The sequence below is a fragment of the Tauraco erythrolophus genome, chromosome 8 (assembly GCF_009769465.1).
Source record: "Tauraco erythrolophus isolate bTauEry1 chromosome 8, bTauEry1.pri, whole genome shotgun sequence".
NCBI lineage: Eukaryota > Metazoa > Chordata > Aves > Musophagiformes > Musophagidae > Tauraco > Tauraco erythrolophus.
In genome coordinates this window covers 1,424,485-1,440,139 of record NC_141472.1, presented here as the reverse complement: position 1 = coordinate 1,440,139, position 15,655 = coordinate 1,424,485, and the positions used below count along the sequence as shown (strand labels likewise).

Sequence of the window (15,655 nt, the reverse complement as noted above, 5' to 3'; positions counted from 1 at the left end):
GTTTGGGTTTCTTATTTTAATCTAATTTTCTTGCCAGTTTTATGATTTTTGTGTCCTGCTGTGTTCCCAGTACATGCTTATGGCAAGTGATACTTTTTGTGGATACCACTTGATAAATACATATGAGTCCTTTGCCAAGTCTTGTTAATTTTCAGGTTTTAGAGAAGAGTAAATATATATACTGTTATAATTTGTATTATGTCCAGCATGCAGAGCCTTTATCTTACTTGCTATCTGCACGTGGTCCGTAGCTAGCAGGAAAGGAGAGTACGGGGGTGTGCGCAGACAAGGTGCGGAATCATAATGTTGCATATGGTGTGGAAGTTGTACCCTGTTTTCTGCCAGGTGATCATGTTTGTCTAGGGATGAATATTTTAGCACCTGCTTCCTAGAACACAATCTCATTTCCTCTACCGTATTATTCCATGTTATGGTTTATTTACATTTAAGGAGATACAGGTGAATTCTTTGTGGCTGTTATCAATTACTGCTCCCTTTAGCTCCCTCAGTCTGTAAATTTAAAGAAATAGCACTCTCTACAGCAGTAACTATCAAGCATATTTTTCAGTAGCCAGCTAGAAGTTTTGCCTTTCACACAGTGGAGTAGTCTTTTCCCCTTAATTGCACTGCAAGGAGTCTACTGGTTGTCATCCCCTTCCTTGATATCCCAAAATACTGGCTTTGTCACCTGCTTTTGCATAGTTTCCTGGCATTGCTGACTTCTAAAAAGCCATGAACACAGGGAATGTTGTTGTGTTGCCAAGTCTCCTGCAAACTGCTTTCAAGAAGAGGATGCATCCTGCTTCAGTGAAGTACCTCTGTGGATATGTCAGTTTTCTGGTCTGGGGAGAAAAATCGCTTGGTTATGGTTTACCGAGTTTGTAAGTGAAAACAATAGTTGATAAAATTACTGTTTTAGCACCGGAAGTTTAAAAAGAAGGTCCTCTATTAGTTACAAATCAACAAAACCTGAATGGGGAAAAAAAAAAGTAGTATTCCTATGCATTCCACTATTCTGAGCGTGGGACAAGACTGTTGTCTACTTGGGAGGAAGGAAGGGAGAACACCTTTGGCCTTGCGATAATACGATACTGCCGGTGGAACTAAATCCATCCGTTGTGAGGTTTATGGCAAGCCAGTCACCCATGGATTCTTTTTCTCCAGAACGAAAGATCTGAAGTGTACTTTTCACAGTCCTGCACATTGAGCTTATTACGACATTTCCGTAGTGTTTTACTGATCACATCTACTCTTAGTTTCTACATGGCGGTTTTGAAAAGATATCCCTGTGGATTAACATGTCTTTCCTTCTTTTGGTTTAACTGATGAAAGATTAAGCACTAACCTTGGTTTTTCGATTGGTTTGCTAGTTGAACAAAAGGTCTTTGTTTCGGGATGTTGAGGACAGCATACACTTCCCACAGAGCAGGTGAAAGTCCATCTCCCGTTGGCTTATAACAGGATTAAAGAGACTAAACTCTTGTACTTATGAGAGGTGGGTGGTCTCCGAGAACGGTAGAAGCTACCACTCCTTTTATGACACTGACTAAAAATCTGGGTTTGAGACAAGCAGGATGCTGAGTAAGTTGTCATTAGTGTTTTATGAAAAAAGTCCCTGGAGAGGGGCTTTGGACAAGGGCGTGTAGTGACAGGACAAGGGACAATGGCTTTAAACGGAAACAGGGGAGATTTAGATTGGATCTAAGGAAGAAATTTTTCACTCTGAGGGTGGTGAGGCACTGGAACAGGTTGCCCAGAGAAGTTGTAGATGCCCCATCCCTGGAAGTGTTCAAGGCCAGGTTGGATGAGGCTTTGGGCAACCTGGTGTGGTGGAGGGTGCCCCTGCCTGTGGCAGGGGGGTTGGAACTGGATGATCTTTGAGGTCCCTTCCAACCCAAACCATTCTGTGATTCTATGAAGATCTCAGTTCTGTTCCTGGAAAAACTGGTCTCTACCACAGGATCTGCCACTTTATCCTTATCAACAGCATCCACGGGGCCAGAGGCAGGCGAATTTGTTTACATTCCAGGACAGCTTGCTTCGCTTTACCTGACTGGTGTGTGGATTGCAGGCGAGTGCATGGGAAAGGTCTGTCCGTTTGACATCTGTAGAAGCTTCATCTGGAAGGGAGTGTGTGTCAGGTAGTATGTCTTGTTGGCACCATCTACCATGCACCTTCCCGTGTGGGGATGTCTTAGATGCTTTGCCCACCTTCTCTCGCCACCACCTGCTGATGAGAGAGAAAGTCTTTGGGACTTTCAGATTAACCTTTCACTATCCATGTGTTGTATGTTTCCTAAAAGCACTCTGCAGTGAAGTCCTGCTTAGGGAACTCCTGATGTTTAGTTTGTGAATGAAGACATTTCATTTAACTGTGTGTTCTACCAGAGAGACAGAGCTCTGCTCAGGGCAGATCATTGTGTTGTGCAGAAGAGAAAGTCCATGGAGAAGTGGGCTGGCCTGTTAAGGCAGATACTGGAGCACAGAAGCAAGCAGGTAACGTGATGCTCTGTTGGTTTGAGCTGTACGTAGCATTTTGTGGAGGATTAAAAATCAGCAGCGTGTTCGGTGTTCAAAGAGGGGGCATCAGCCACCCACAGAGTGGTTCTCTTGGATCCCATGATTAAATCTCTGCAATTTAGTTGGCTACTCGTTTACTGAAGAACAGTTTATAATATCGTAGAGGGACACCTCTTCTTTGATGCTGCTGGGAAGTTTTGAGTGTGTGTGTGCGTAGGGAGAATAAATGTTTTTTCCTTGCTTTTTTCGGCTTCTAAGAGTAATCAGAAGCAGACGTGGCAGGTACTCAACAGAGTGTATCTGGGCTCACTTAATTAACTTACTGGGTTCATACACATGGGTGTAATTGAACTGTGACTGTCTGTACTGTTACACGTAGGCACGTTTCCAAAAACGCTGGGAGTTTTAGTGATCAGTAGCTGAAACCATGAAGCGAGTATTCACGTCAGGATTTTTAACTGGGAGCACAAAACATTTTTCTTCTCAATTACAGCACGCTTCATAGGCTCAAACTTTTTTCTCTGCAGAAGGATGGTTGGCCAGTAGTGTTCAGCCTTCTGACCCTTCTAGAACAGTGACACGAGCCACTCGTGCTCTGTCTAATGCATCAATTTATCACAATCAAGTGCAAGAATTGTTTTGAATATCAAAATAAATTGCTTACTGTATTTTCTGTGACCCAGTAAAACAGTACTAAAGGGAAAAAAAAACCCCATCCAAGATTAAAATTCATAATACTCTAGAAAATTAGATTCTGTTGGTGACACCATTCCTTATGAAGTTTGAAACAGAGCTGCTATTTAACTTGAAGGTTTAAAGCTTGCACACTTCTGATTTCCTCTTAAATACAGTGTATTTTCTTTTCCTTAATAGAATCAATTTAATGTAACATTATTCTTCATATCTACCGAAGCTCAGGAAGCATGAGGTTTTGTATTTCAGTGATGAAGAACAAAGTGTTCCAGGAGATGTATGAGGTATAGTATAGCAGAGGAAAAATTGATAAGAGTTCAGTAACCTCTCTTGCTTTCCGAAGGGTTGGCGGCGTGGTCAGGCTTGCTGTAGAGGCTGTGTGCCTTGGTTTTCATGCAGTCACTTGTCTTTGCTGTGGCTGAAGGATGTATTTGTGGGGTTGTTTTCAATTGGGTTTTGGTGGATTTTTTGTTGTTGGGTTACAAAATCAATAATTAACTGCTGTAAAAGCCAGCTGGGTTGTAGACTGTGTTCTGTACTGAATTGGAAGGGGGGAGAGTTTAGTTTTCCAATAAACAATTCTTCAGTTTTGTTTCAATAAGGCTGAAGGACTTTCTTTGAGCAACATGCTTTCATTCCAGAATGAAGGGCTTCAGATTTTTTTTCATGAAGAGTTGATTAAATTGACGTCCCTGACAAACATCGTAATTTCACTAATTCAGCATTTTCCAGTGGAAAACGGCTCCATCAGAAATTTAAACCAGATCCAGGAACTAGGAACACAGACACTGCCAGATATTTTAGCTTTTTTCTAGTAACTTCACAGGCATTTAAAGAAAATTACTCTTGCTTCTATATAAGTCCTTATTTTCTTTTGCATTACAAACTAGTCTAATGAAAGATTTAATTATTTAGGTGTTAATGCCAGAGCATTCAAGGAAATACCACACAAATTCAGGTGTCAGGTTTTGTAAGTCCCGCCACAGGCAAGAAGAGGAAAAGAATTTTGTGTTTACTGATGGTGGCAAATGGCTGTTAAAACTGTTTCAAAATAGATTGAGACTGTGGAGGTTATTTGACCATCTGTGCATGTTTTTGGGCAGGCTTAGCTTTAAGCTATAGTCTAAATGTGTTTGGGGCTGAAGTGAATTAAAGCAAGAAAAAGCAAGTCAGGCCTAAAGGACTGGATGTCAGTATATGTTGGTCTTAGCTATATGTTTTCTAGGTAGTTTTACTGATTAGTGTTTGGGGATTTATTTTTAAAGACTGAGAGATTTTTCATTTACTGTAAGGTGGATTTGTTTCTGCAAAAAGAATGCAATCAGAAGGGAGATTTGAGAAACTAGTTCGTTTCTAAACCCCAAATATCAAGAGGAAATGCTCTTTTGTGCGTTTTTGAAAGGCAAGCCCTTACTGCATCAAAGGTAGAGAAACTACCTAAAAGCTCTTTAAGCTTTAGTGTAATGGTCCATGTAATGGGAAACATTAAATTTGCTTTAGCATTTATCCCTCTAGTGTTTCCAAACACAGGTCCCAGTTCTGCCAACACTTCGTGGATGTTTAAAGTTTAACAGATGAAGAGTCCCATATGTCTGTCACAGGAAAATAACAGAACATTGACTTGAAGGAGTCCTGGGCTCGAAAAGAATTCTTTCCAAATTAAATGGAAAGTACTTCTGCATATGCCTGTATATGGAGATCAAGGTGGATTTTGGACTGTTAATGTTTTCCTGTGAAAAAAAAAACACCACAGGGTCTCCTTTGCTCCAGCACCATAACATGCTTGCTTGATTTTAATAGTTCCTGCAGTAGCGGTGTAGGGAATGTTTTGATGGAGAAAAAGGGAGGAGATGGAAAGGGGAACTTCTTAATGGGATATGTTCTGAGCCAGCGTGGGTTGTGAATATTGATGCCACCTGACAGAAGCACTGATTTCAGTAAGATTTTATATGGTGGATGTTATCACTGTGTGACTAACAGATGAGTGGCACTGCTAGAAGACAGCCTGGAGTAATTCAGGCAGGAGGAAGCAGCTAAAGGATTTCTTGGATTCGGAAAGCAGTAGTACTGAAAATACAAGTAATGTTCATTTGATCGTCTTGCCTCTCATGCAACTGCTAGATGTTTTCCTTTCATTCCATAAAAAGTCATAAGGAAATCAAGACAACCACTGTTATATTCATTCTTACAATTTTTTACATTTAAATCCTTTTCCAGGAGATGATAAATGTGACAGTTTGCACAGTGTTAGGCTGAGACCCTCCAAGTACCCCAGTGCCCCTCTTCCCTTCCCATTTATAGGATTCTGCCATGTTTGGAAAAGGATCAAAAACTGATGAAAGCCCTTGAAAATCTCGATACCTTTGGGGTTACTACCGCTAATATCCAGTAAGGCTGAAAGTGGCATGAGCAGCAGTTTCCCTGCAGTGGTTTTGTAGCCTGTTTAGCAGCACAGACTGCTGCTGCCATGTAGTATCATACTCAGTTCTTTTCTTCTGTCCTTCAGAGCTCAGTGTGTTGCCTGCACTCTGGTCTTCTTCCTGCCCGTTTTCACCCTGCCTTTTGCCTTAGTGTCTTGCCACCTCACACCTGCCAGTTCTGTGCCGTCGACCGTTTTGCCTTCCCTACTCTTAACAAGCCTTGCAAATAAGCAGCTAAATTAATCTTTCTCCACAGCTCTTCTCTTTCTAGTAATTCCTCTTACTATCTGCTAATCAATCCTCAGTGCATCCCTCTCTGTGTTTATTGCCGTGTATCTTTTGTTTGTGTTGCTTATCTGATATTTAAATTATAAAAAGGTAAGGACTTTGCTCTCTTGCTTTATGTAAGTACACAATATGCTGAAAATGTTTAATGTTGTGTTTGCATTAAAATTTAGGAGCTCAAATTGCCTAGAGATATCGATACTAAGAATCTCACTGAGGCTAAGGGGATAAAGCCAAGAGATCCCTGTATTTAGTCTGGTGTTAGTTTTGTTTGTGCGTTTATCATGCCTATTGTGCTGGACTGGAATTTTAAGGAATGTTTGTTTGTCATAGGCTATATCAGAATAATGATTGGAAACAGTTACATTTTCTCTGGAAACTTTGGCTACTGTTCCCTGGCCCTAATAGAAGGGTATTTTTTTTTTCTTTATAGTGTGTGCCATAATCTGTGATAAGTGGAGTTAAGTCATATTTAGACTCTCTGAAGTTTGCAGGAATATTTTTCTCCTGCTCATATTGAAGGGTGTCGCTCAGGTTTTGTGGCTTTTGTTTTTTTCTTCTGGTCTAGTTTCAAGGAACTGAGTAAAGGAGAAGTTAACCTTTGTTTCTGCGTATCCTTGCAGACCTCGCCATCTAGAGATGCCTCCTTTCCATACAAAGCTCACTTACCGTGTGTGGTGCCAGCTTCTGCTCTCAGCAGTAGTGAGTACAGTGCAGAATCTAAAATAGTAGATTATGTGAAAGAGCTGGACTCTTCCTTCCATCCGGTCTTATCATTCCCTTCAGGTAAGTCACTCAAATGTAATGCCTCAAACGGAGGGTGGTTGTGTCTGTGAGAGCTGGGGAGTTTCTGGACTAACTTTTCTTGTGAGTGAATTTTAGAACTCATTTCTCTTACAGAAGACCTCACGCTGGCAAAATATATGAGTTGAGACTAAATGAAAATCTTAAGTTCATCCTGGCACTTGAAAGATACATATTCTAGATTTCCCATTCCGGTAGCGCCATTACAACCAAGAAAAACTGGTCAGGGTAAAATTTTTGGTTGAAGTGGTTTCTGCGTGTTTTGTGGTGTGTCTAATTGAGTCAGTGTTAGTCCTTCAGAAGGTGCTTTTGCCAGCAAACCACCATACCTTGGTTGCGTTGTTTCCATGAGCAACTTTCAGTTCAGGCCCTTTGGACTAGGCCCAAAAAGCTTTATTTAGTTTTTCTATTTGTTTTTGTGATAGTCAGCTTTTTTGGTGATCTTTGAAGTTCATGGTTTCTGTCATCTGATTCTTTAATCTTTTCGAACAATAATGCAGGTGGTGTTTTTTCTGACTCTTATTAGCCCTGAAACTAGCGCAGGTGCAACTCGACAGCACTTTGTGCTTCAAAATAGTATGTTAAGTGCTGTTAAACAGCAGAAGGCGTTCATACTAGTGGATTTTGTTGTGGTTTTTTCTCTAGATTTTAGGAAAAAAAAAAAGGTTTCCAGGTAGTTGCTGACCAGTACAGGAATGCTGTTGTTCTAGGGGACTGCTTTGCCACAAAATGATCCTGAACGTGAGGCTGGGACTTCCATGGAAGTGCCCGAGTCTCTACTCAAACCCACTGTCTTCCCAAAGTGACGGTGTATATCCTCCAGCCGGTATTAGGAAGTCAGGGATTAAAGCAAATCTTGCATTTGGAGAACTTGTCACTGGCCAGCAGAGAAGACCCAAGTCTGAGCACAGAATCCAGAGAAGGTCCCAATTCTCGCAGATTTACGAGGGTTTACGTGCCACGTGTGGGATAGAGAGGAGATGATTTTGAGAAGCAGGAAGAAAACACCCGCTCCAGGAGTGCAACGGCAACCATCCTAGTCATCTGGACTCATTGTGGAGAGGAGAAACACCTCTTGGATCCTTCTTCTTTACACACGCTGTCCTTCGCTCACCCTGTGGCTCTGACAGCCCAGCTGGACGGGAGCCAGTGGGGTTAGACGGTAGTTCCCAAATCCCTGCACGCTTCCTGGGGGACTGCCAGCTTGCCTCACTCATGGGATTGTTCCCTTGCTTCTGTGCAAGGTTCACTGTACCACCGTGAGTATGTTTTGCGGTGGATTTGTGAAGCGTTTCTGTAGAAGTCTGTTCAAGGAGAGTCATAGAAGGCCGTGCCCCTTGCATTTATTCTTACCTTACTTTTAAGGGAGAGTAGGAAGTGAACAAGAATATTGAAATACTCTTTCCTTGCAAAAAGACTGCTCTAATCATGGAAAGAAAATAACTGAAAAGGCTCTGGATTGCGTCGAAGCTACTGTTGGTCGCTTTGCCGCGATGGAGAAAGAAGAACGTTATTTTAGCTTCATTCCGATACCAAGAACGTCTTTCTTTTGAGGAATATTTCTTCTCTTTTCAAGGAGCCTTACTTGCTGGTAGGGGTTGAGACAGGAAGAAGGTGCTAAACGTGCTGTCCCCTGCTCGGATGCAGCTCTTGCTTCTGAGGGAGGCGAGAGCCATGTTCTAGTGTGTACTTGTGTGCTTTGCTGTGTCTGCCTCCTCGTGAAGACCACTAGTCTATTTGTCATTTTCTTTCACGTGAAAGAATTACTGTGAATAAAGGAGTGCTAGAAATTTGCCAGCTTGGTCAGGTAGCCTGATTCAGTTTCATGTTTTCTTCGCAGCTTCCTTAGTTATCCCTTTCCTGAGGGATAACTTCTCTTAAAATACTACTTGTGGTGTGCCCACATCTTTTACCACTTTCTTCTGAATAAAAAATGGTTTTTAGCAGTGTAGAAGAAAAGGTTTTTGGTTTAATTTGGTTTAATTTTGGTTTAATTTCCTCTGTTTTTTAAAAAATGTTACTGGTATTTGTTCCATTTTGAAACTCTGGGAGTTTGATTTTTCAATGTGTGTGAGGAGGGATCCAAATTCAAGATTCAGATCTTGTTCTCTCTTGTATCTATTTTTCACTTTCAGAGGAGAATCATAATTTGCAAGTAATGGAGTAATATAGTGCAGCAGGACTGGCTCACTAATGTACAGCCCTCTGGAAGTATAATTGTCCTTAAGGTTTTAAGTCTTGTTTTCCAAGTTTCCATATTACTGAGGGTCTTGACCAAAAGTGGTTGCAGATCCCTTGAGCATAAAAGCGCTTCTTTAAACTTGCACCTCAATAACTGGAAAATTGTAGTTTGCCTCTAAGAAGTTTGGCTTTCTGGTGTTTCTACACCTAGCCTGCAGATAAACTGGAACAAACACTCCTGCTTTTTTAATTAAGATACAGGAGCACATAATAAAAAAATCTGAGATATCCAGGTGATTCCCCAGGAAAAAAAACAGGAGAAATGGTTTGTTTATTTATTTACTTAAATGTCCTGACAAATAAACCTTTCAGACCTACTTTATGTTTTACTCAGGTGTAGAATAGGAAACACAGCAAAAACCTTGGGGGGGAAACAACCTTTTACAGGTCACTTTTAGTCTTGTGACAAAATATCTAGTTAGATCCCTATCAAACTGAAATAAATTATTCTTTTTAGTTAGCAAAATCTGTTGAACATTTCTGTCCAGGCAAGTCCTGAAGGCACACAGGGCTAAGGTTGTATGTAAATAAAAATAGTTTAATGCCCACCCTTTGACCCTGCCCTCAGACCTCTTCTCATTCTGAACATAATAGTTGTCAAGCCTGCTTCTTCTGTTGACATATTTCTTTCTACTTAATTTCTTTTCTTTCTTGTAATGTTGTTTCTGGAAAGGCTTTTCAGACAGAGACTTATATTTCTTAAGCCTTCCTGCCTGACAACAGTGGGTAAATTCCTTACCACTTGAGATGTTTTGCAGACTAATTCTTGGTTAGAACTCTCTCGAGGAAAGAATTATGTTGCCCTGCTGAAGCTTTTGCCAGGGAGAAAGAAGGAATGTACCTTGAAATTACCTCTAAGCTTCCAGCAGTAGCAATTTCCAAAAGCATTAATTACCTGTACCCACAAAGCTCAACTGGAGGCTTTTCAGATTACAGGAAAAGTGCACTGTGTGCTGTCGACCGTGTGGGGTTTTGTGCATGAGTCAGTCAAGAGAGGAAGACACCAGTCTTACTCTTGCTTGATACCCTCCAGAGCTTGCCTTTGGGAAGGTAGGGACATTGTTTATTCCAGAGGAAGACCACCTTGCTCTTTCTTACTTTGACTTCGAACACGAAAAAAAGTCCTGTTAATCTACAAAGTGTGTGTGCGTGCACTGGGATTTGTTCAGCAGCATTCCTTAGGTGTGAGTCCTCCCTGGATCTGAGTTGTCTGGTCAGCCCTTAGAAGCTCTTAGTGCTGGAGGGCTCGGAATCACTTCAGCACCCTGCCTTGGTCAGCATGTGTGGCAGCGTAGCTTCACAGCTGAAAATGGATTTGTTTTCACCATGGCATAACTCTCGCTTCCCGTTTATGGAAAGATGGGTACCTTGAGATCTTACCTCCAGGCAATTCCTGGAGATTATCTTGTATGCAACTTGGATAACTGACAGAAAAGGCTACATGGCTTTGCCTGCAGTGGAAGATGGCACTCATACAATAGCTATCTTGCTGAGAATTGCCTTGCCTCAGATGTTCTTATTTACTCATGCCAAAATCACTTCTTTGGAATGTCTGGCTGGGCTTTTTGGGGATATTATGATCGAGCCTTCCTTCAGCTCTCACCAGTTTCAGGACATGTGTTCCTATATTGTCTTCAGCTTGACCATGTGAAGACAGTGCTGCTATACAAACGGTCAGTCCTCGCCAGAGTTACTCAGTGCTGCCGTTCTTCCCGAGCTGAAGGACTCAAGGCAGGAATATTGCTCATAGATTATTGTATGTGGTGTAGTGTAATCGATTCCTAGACCTTTAGTGATGATGCATAATTCATTGGCTCATAGGTTGCCATCTTTCTGATACAGACTCCATTCCCTTTGGATTTCTTTTTTTTTTTTTAATTAGATATTCCTCTTCACATATACTTTGAAACATTATTAAGGAAGGATGACATCAAAGGAGAACCCGTTGATACCTCATCTTTGGGAGTGGAGCTTAAAGTATCTCCAGACAATGGTATGTAAAGCAAAATATTTTAATGTTTTCAAGACTGCTTTTCATTCGTCAGTACTTTCTGCCCTGAAGAGGTTCCGTTTATAAACTTACCATGAAGCAGGTTATCAGAGAAGATAACCAGCTAAGGCTTTAGGTGGAAGAGGAATCTTTTCCCGGACCACAGTGTCAGGTTCTCCTTTGTTGCACTGAAATGATCCCATCAGAGCCGTAGGAGGGCAGTAATACGAGCGGGGGGAGTTTGGACCATGGGTTCTCTGCAGACTCAGGTGCCTGGCTGCAGTACTGTTTACTATTTGGATTCCTATCAGAAGTCTGTTTTTTTTCCATAGTTCAGTAGTTGAGATTGCCTGTAAATTGCTCCGATGGAAAATCAAGTTTTCAGCTTGACACGTGCTTCTTCTGTTGCAGACTATCATCAACATAACGTTTCTGTCAAACAGTGGAGCGGTGGCTGTTTATCTAATTCCAAATCTCAGTCGGCGTCAGGAACATCTGACCAGCTGTCGGAAGGAAGAAAGAAAAGACATCTAAGTGAGACAGCAGTAGGTAAGAGGAAAATGGTATTAAGATGGCACTACATCTTTAAAAATAGGTACTGTATGTATTAGTTTGTTACCACTTGGCTTTGAGAATTAATTTTGAGTTGTCTCCAGAAAGGATACTGTGTGAAACTTTACAGGAGTGAAGAAATGGACTTATGACACCATGAAAATGATGTATTATTTTAAAGCATAGTAATCTTTCTCTTTCTTTTTCAGTATATATTACAAAATGAGACAAGCTTCTGTATTTTATTTTTGGAATAGTCTTACAGGAAGCTGCTTAGCAGTCCAGCTGTGTTTTTCTAATACTGGATGTCATTATTTTTAATATGAAAGGTTTTTTTTTTTTAATAGTAGTCAGTGAAACAGACTGATTTGCAAAGTTATCTGTCAAATTATGTGCCCAACCAAACATTTACTATTCCTGGCATCTTTAGTCAGCTATGTTTCATTTGTTGTATACTGGCATTTGTGGTTCTGGTTTCCTTCCAGACTGTTAAGAGGACTTGTGGGTAGCCAGTGCTTATAATTAGTGTTTTCGCCTCTGTTATCTTTGTATTTTAAGCCATTGAAGCTCCACTTCAGCACTTGTTAAGTTAATAGAAAGTGTCTTAAATAGAGTAATGTGATAATTTAGGGACAAAAAATTCAGCATACCATTGTAAAGATAAATAGCATCTTACTATTAGAATATAAAACCTAACAGATTCTGTTACAGGTTCACATACGTGAACTTTTGAAAGCTTTTGGCAAAATTCCTCACAAGACAGTTGAAGAAAATAAATCACTGAGTAAGAGGACAAACTATATTAGTTTAAAATTTCCCCTAAGAAAGAATTGAAAGATATAAATGATCAGTTAACACTGTGGAAAAATACACTTCTATTGCATGTGCAGGTAAAACTGCTAGTGTGTTCTTGCAATAGAGGTGGACTTATGGAAATTACTACAGAGATGATTTAACAGAAAATTATGATCCATTAAAAAAAAAAAACAACCAAGCAAAACCAAACCACAAGCCGAAACCAAATAAACCCTATTGATTAGAAAGTTACAGGAGACAGTAAAAGGTGCTTTTGGACAGATTGAAAAATGTCTCTAGAAGTTTTTTTTTCCTCTGCATCATTCCCCTTGTGCATTACAGGCCTCCCCTTTGCTGTAGGGGCTTCTCTTACCCTCTGTGCCTGTCTCTGTGGGCGGTGCTGTGCCCTCTCGCCCTCCGTGATCCTTTTTTCCATTCCACCTGCTCCCCTAACCAGTCTCTGGTCCCCAAAGGCAGATGCTGATGCAGTTTTTTTTGTAACCATGTTGTTTCCCTAAGCGTACAGTCATGCACAGTGAGATCAACAATTGGAGTTACTTGGGAGCACTAGCAAGATAGAAAACTTCTTGCTGTAAATCTTTTGAAGTTACAATCAGTCTTCTGCCAATAATATTTAGTTCTTTGAGCTCATGGAAGAAAAAAAAAGCAATCTTTTGTCATGAGGATCATAGTTTCCCAATGCCAGAAAACTGCTGTGTGGTGTATTCATGAGAAGCAGCAGAAGTTCTAGCTTATTAGTGCTACGGGTGTAGTACTACATATTTATTCCTAATTTGGGCTCTGTCTAGAAGAAATTATCCATGGGGAAGGTCAGCCTGATGAACAAGGCCAAAAATAAAAGCTGTGTGCCAGGGAGTTGCAGAGCTGCCTGGGAGACAAGAGTTCATGTCCTTGACCCAGCCTATGCAATGCAGTCTTTAGGATCTGTCTTACCTCTTTTTCCATGGTGGAATACACTGATTCTTTTTATTAGTTGGTATATTAAATCTGAGTTCTCTTTTCCTACTGGAAATTAAGGTAGAAGGAAAGGAGAACACAGGGAGTTAAATTCTGAATCCTCCTAAATGGTGCTTACACTGGGACTGAGTAAGAGAGAACAAGAATTACGATTTGTCTGCAGCAGTGGACCTCTACTAGAAGAAACCACACATAAGAGATCTAGAAACTAATTTTATTTGTTACCCTTGCTACCAGCTTTGTTTTATCATTTATCAAGGAAGAAACGGTCAGTGAGGGCTTAGTGAACTGGTAGGTTAGTGAGATGCAACCCAGTTAGGGAAGCACTGTTAGGGAACACCAAGGAGCATTCCTCAAAGTCTGATGGCATTTGCTGTGTGTGTGTAGTCTATGGCAGCTTCTGGAAAACGAAGGAGGGTTTGCCCATATGAAGCTGGTTTGACAAGAAGAGATCCTTCGTAGAAGGAGAGGGATGAGTTCTGTGGAACAACAATGCCAGGATGAGTAACAAGTGTTTATTTAGATGGCTTTTTTTAGTATTCAGTAAATTGTGAGCGGTTAGCTGTGGGCTTCTAGAAATGACTTTACTATTACCGTATGGAAAAATATCTTTAGCCTAATAGACAATGGCTGGTATGCATTTATGTTTTATTGTTATTTTTCGTGGCAGGTGAACGTAATGCTAGGTTTGAGACATTCTCCTTTCAACATGCAGAACCGGAATCTCAAAGCAGTTTCGCTGCCGTGACCAATGTCAATGCGATGTCCAGGCCCACTCACAGCACTTCATCACAGGTAAACCAAAAATGTATCACTGTCTCAACTGAAATATCTACAGAGAGCTGTGCAAATTAAGAATACAAAACCACGTGCCTTTTACATCTAATGTAGTGTTAAGTTACAGTACAGAGCATTTTTACAGTGAATGAAGCGTAGTACATAAAGTAATTTATTCCAGATCGAGTATGCGGTGTTGCTAAAACAGATATTTGCTTGTAAAAGGATTTTGCAGGTCATATAACTGTAGTGTAAGTTTATTGGCATTGGGCCTTTCATTTTTTATTTTTTTTTCCTAAATTTTATTAAATATACTGTGATTTATGTTCCTAATTTCACACAAGGGCTCTTATGACCCTTTTTTCTTGGTGCAGCTACATAAAACATCCTTACATTTTACAGTACTCACTGCAAGTACAGTCACAGAATTTGTTAACTCTCAGCCTCACTATTTAAAACCTTTTCCCTACAGGGAAATCCTCTGGTTATAATTTGCTGAGGAGCAGCACAGCTCTGGTTCAGTGAAGTCTCTGCAGAAACACGCTTTGTTTTATTGGAATTCCTGGAGAATTTCGTAATAATATTCAGATTTCAGTCCCACGGTTCTGCTAAGCATAGTGGTATGCTGGTGCTCTCTACGTCATCATGTTTCAATCCAGTGATGCCTCCTGGAGAGCCGAGTATAAATCTCTGTTGCCCACCCAGTTTTGACAATGCCTCCTTTTTTCCCTTGCTCGAGCAGACCATCTTCACAGAACACCTAAAGGAGCATTCTAGAAGAGGCTGTTTCCATTAACGTTCACCTAAAAATTGGGATCTTGTAACATGGACTGTATCATGATTTAAAACTGCACTTTCTCCTATAATCTAGGAACTCCAGTTTTTGACACGTGTAGGTTCCGTGCACTAGCGGGCAGAGAACGCCACCAGGAATCCTACTACGATCATGGCAGAGAAACTCAGTTTCTATATTTTGCATGTCTTTGAGAAAACCACTTTCCATGTAGGCTGTTCTTCCCTGCTAAACGTAGCTTCATTCTTCTGGAATTCTGAATTGTATCACACTGAAGAACCACTTAGGAGATAGATTCTAGAAGGTGATCTCTATAGACTGAACGTTATGAAGAAGGCATCATTAACTTCCAAGTTCACTTAAGTATTCAGAATTAACTCAAACCTGAGAAGGGAAACTGCCATTGATTTCAGTAAGAGTTATGCCAGCAAGAGGTAAAACTCAGAGATGACAGCGTTTTAAGATTTGTTGAGATTCCATCAGGGGAGGGACAAGGAGGGGGAGCAGGAATCAGAAGTCATTAAGCTACTGGAAAATGTGTTTGAGTTATGACTTTTCTCCTCGTGCAGTTCTAATGTTTCTCAGCTAACGCGTAGTTGCTATGATTTGAGCTGATGAATCTCCTCTTGTGTTGGTTCTATCATACAGCATAACTCAAGGAGGAGGTTGAGAAGTGAGAGCTCCTACGATATAGACAACATTGTTATTCCAATGTCACTGGTGGCACCAGCGAAGTTGGAGAAACTACAGTACAAAGAAATCCTTACGCCAAGGTTTGTTCATGACCTCCTTAGTTGCAAAGAAGAT

The 15,655-nt window shown here is 40.7% G+C and overlaps 1 protein-coding gene across 11 annotated transcripts in view; it reads left to right on the top strand.

Annotated features, from left to right (window-relative positions):
* Nucleotides 1-15,655, top strand: part of KANSL1L (KAT8 regulatory NSL complex subunit 1 like) — a 66,453-nt gene that overhangs the window by 40,045 nt on the left and 10,753 nt on the right. For all 11 annotated transcript variants that reach the window (XR_015222305.1, XM_086615990.1, XM_086615986.1 and 8 more), the window contains 5 exons: nucleotides 6,542-6,704; nucleotides 10,846-10,956; nucleotides 11,365-11,502; nucleotides 13,949-14,073; nucleotides 15,497-15,621. Coding sequence is in view for 10 of the 11 variants with exons in the window: in XM_086615990.1 (XP_086472116.1) it covers nucleotides 6,542-6,704; nucleotides 10,846-10,956; nucleotides 11,365-11,502; nucleotides 13,949-14,073; nucleotides 15,497-15,621 (662 nt within the window). In the remaining variant the exon portion in view is untranslated. The remainder of the gene's footprint in view (nucleotides 1-6,541; nucleotides 6,705-10,845; nucleotides 10,957-11,364; nucleotides 11,503-13,948; nucleotides 14,074-15,496; nucleotides 15,622-15,655) is intronic.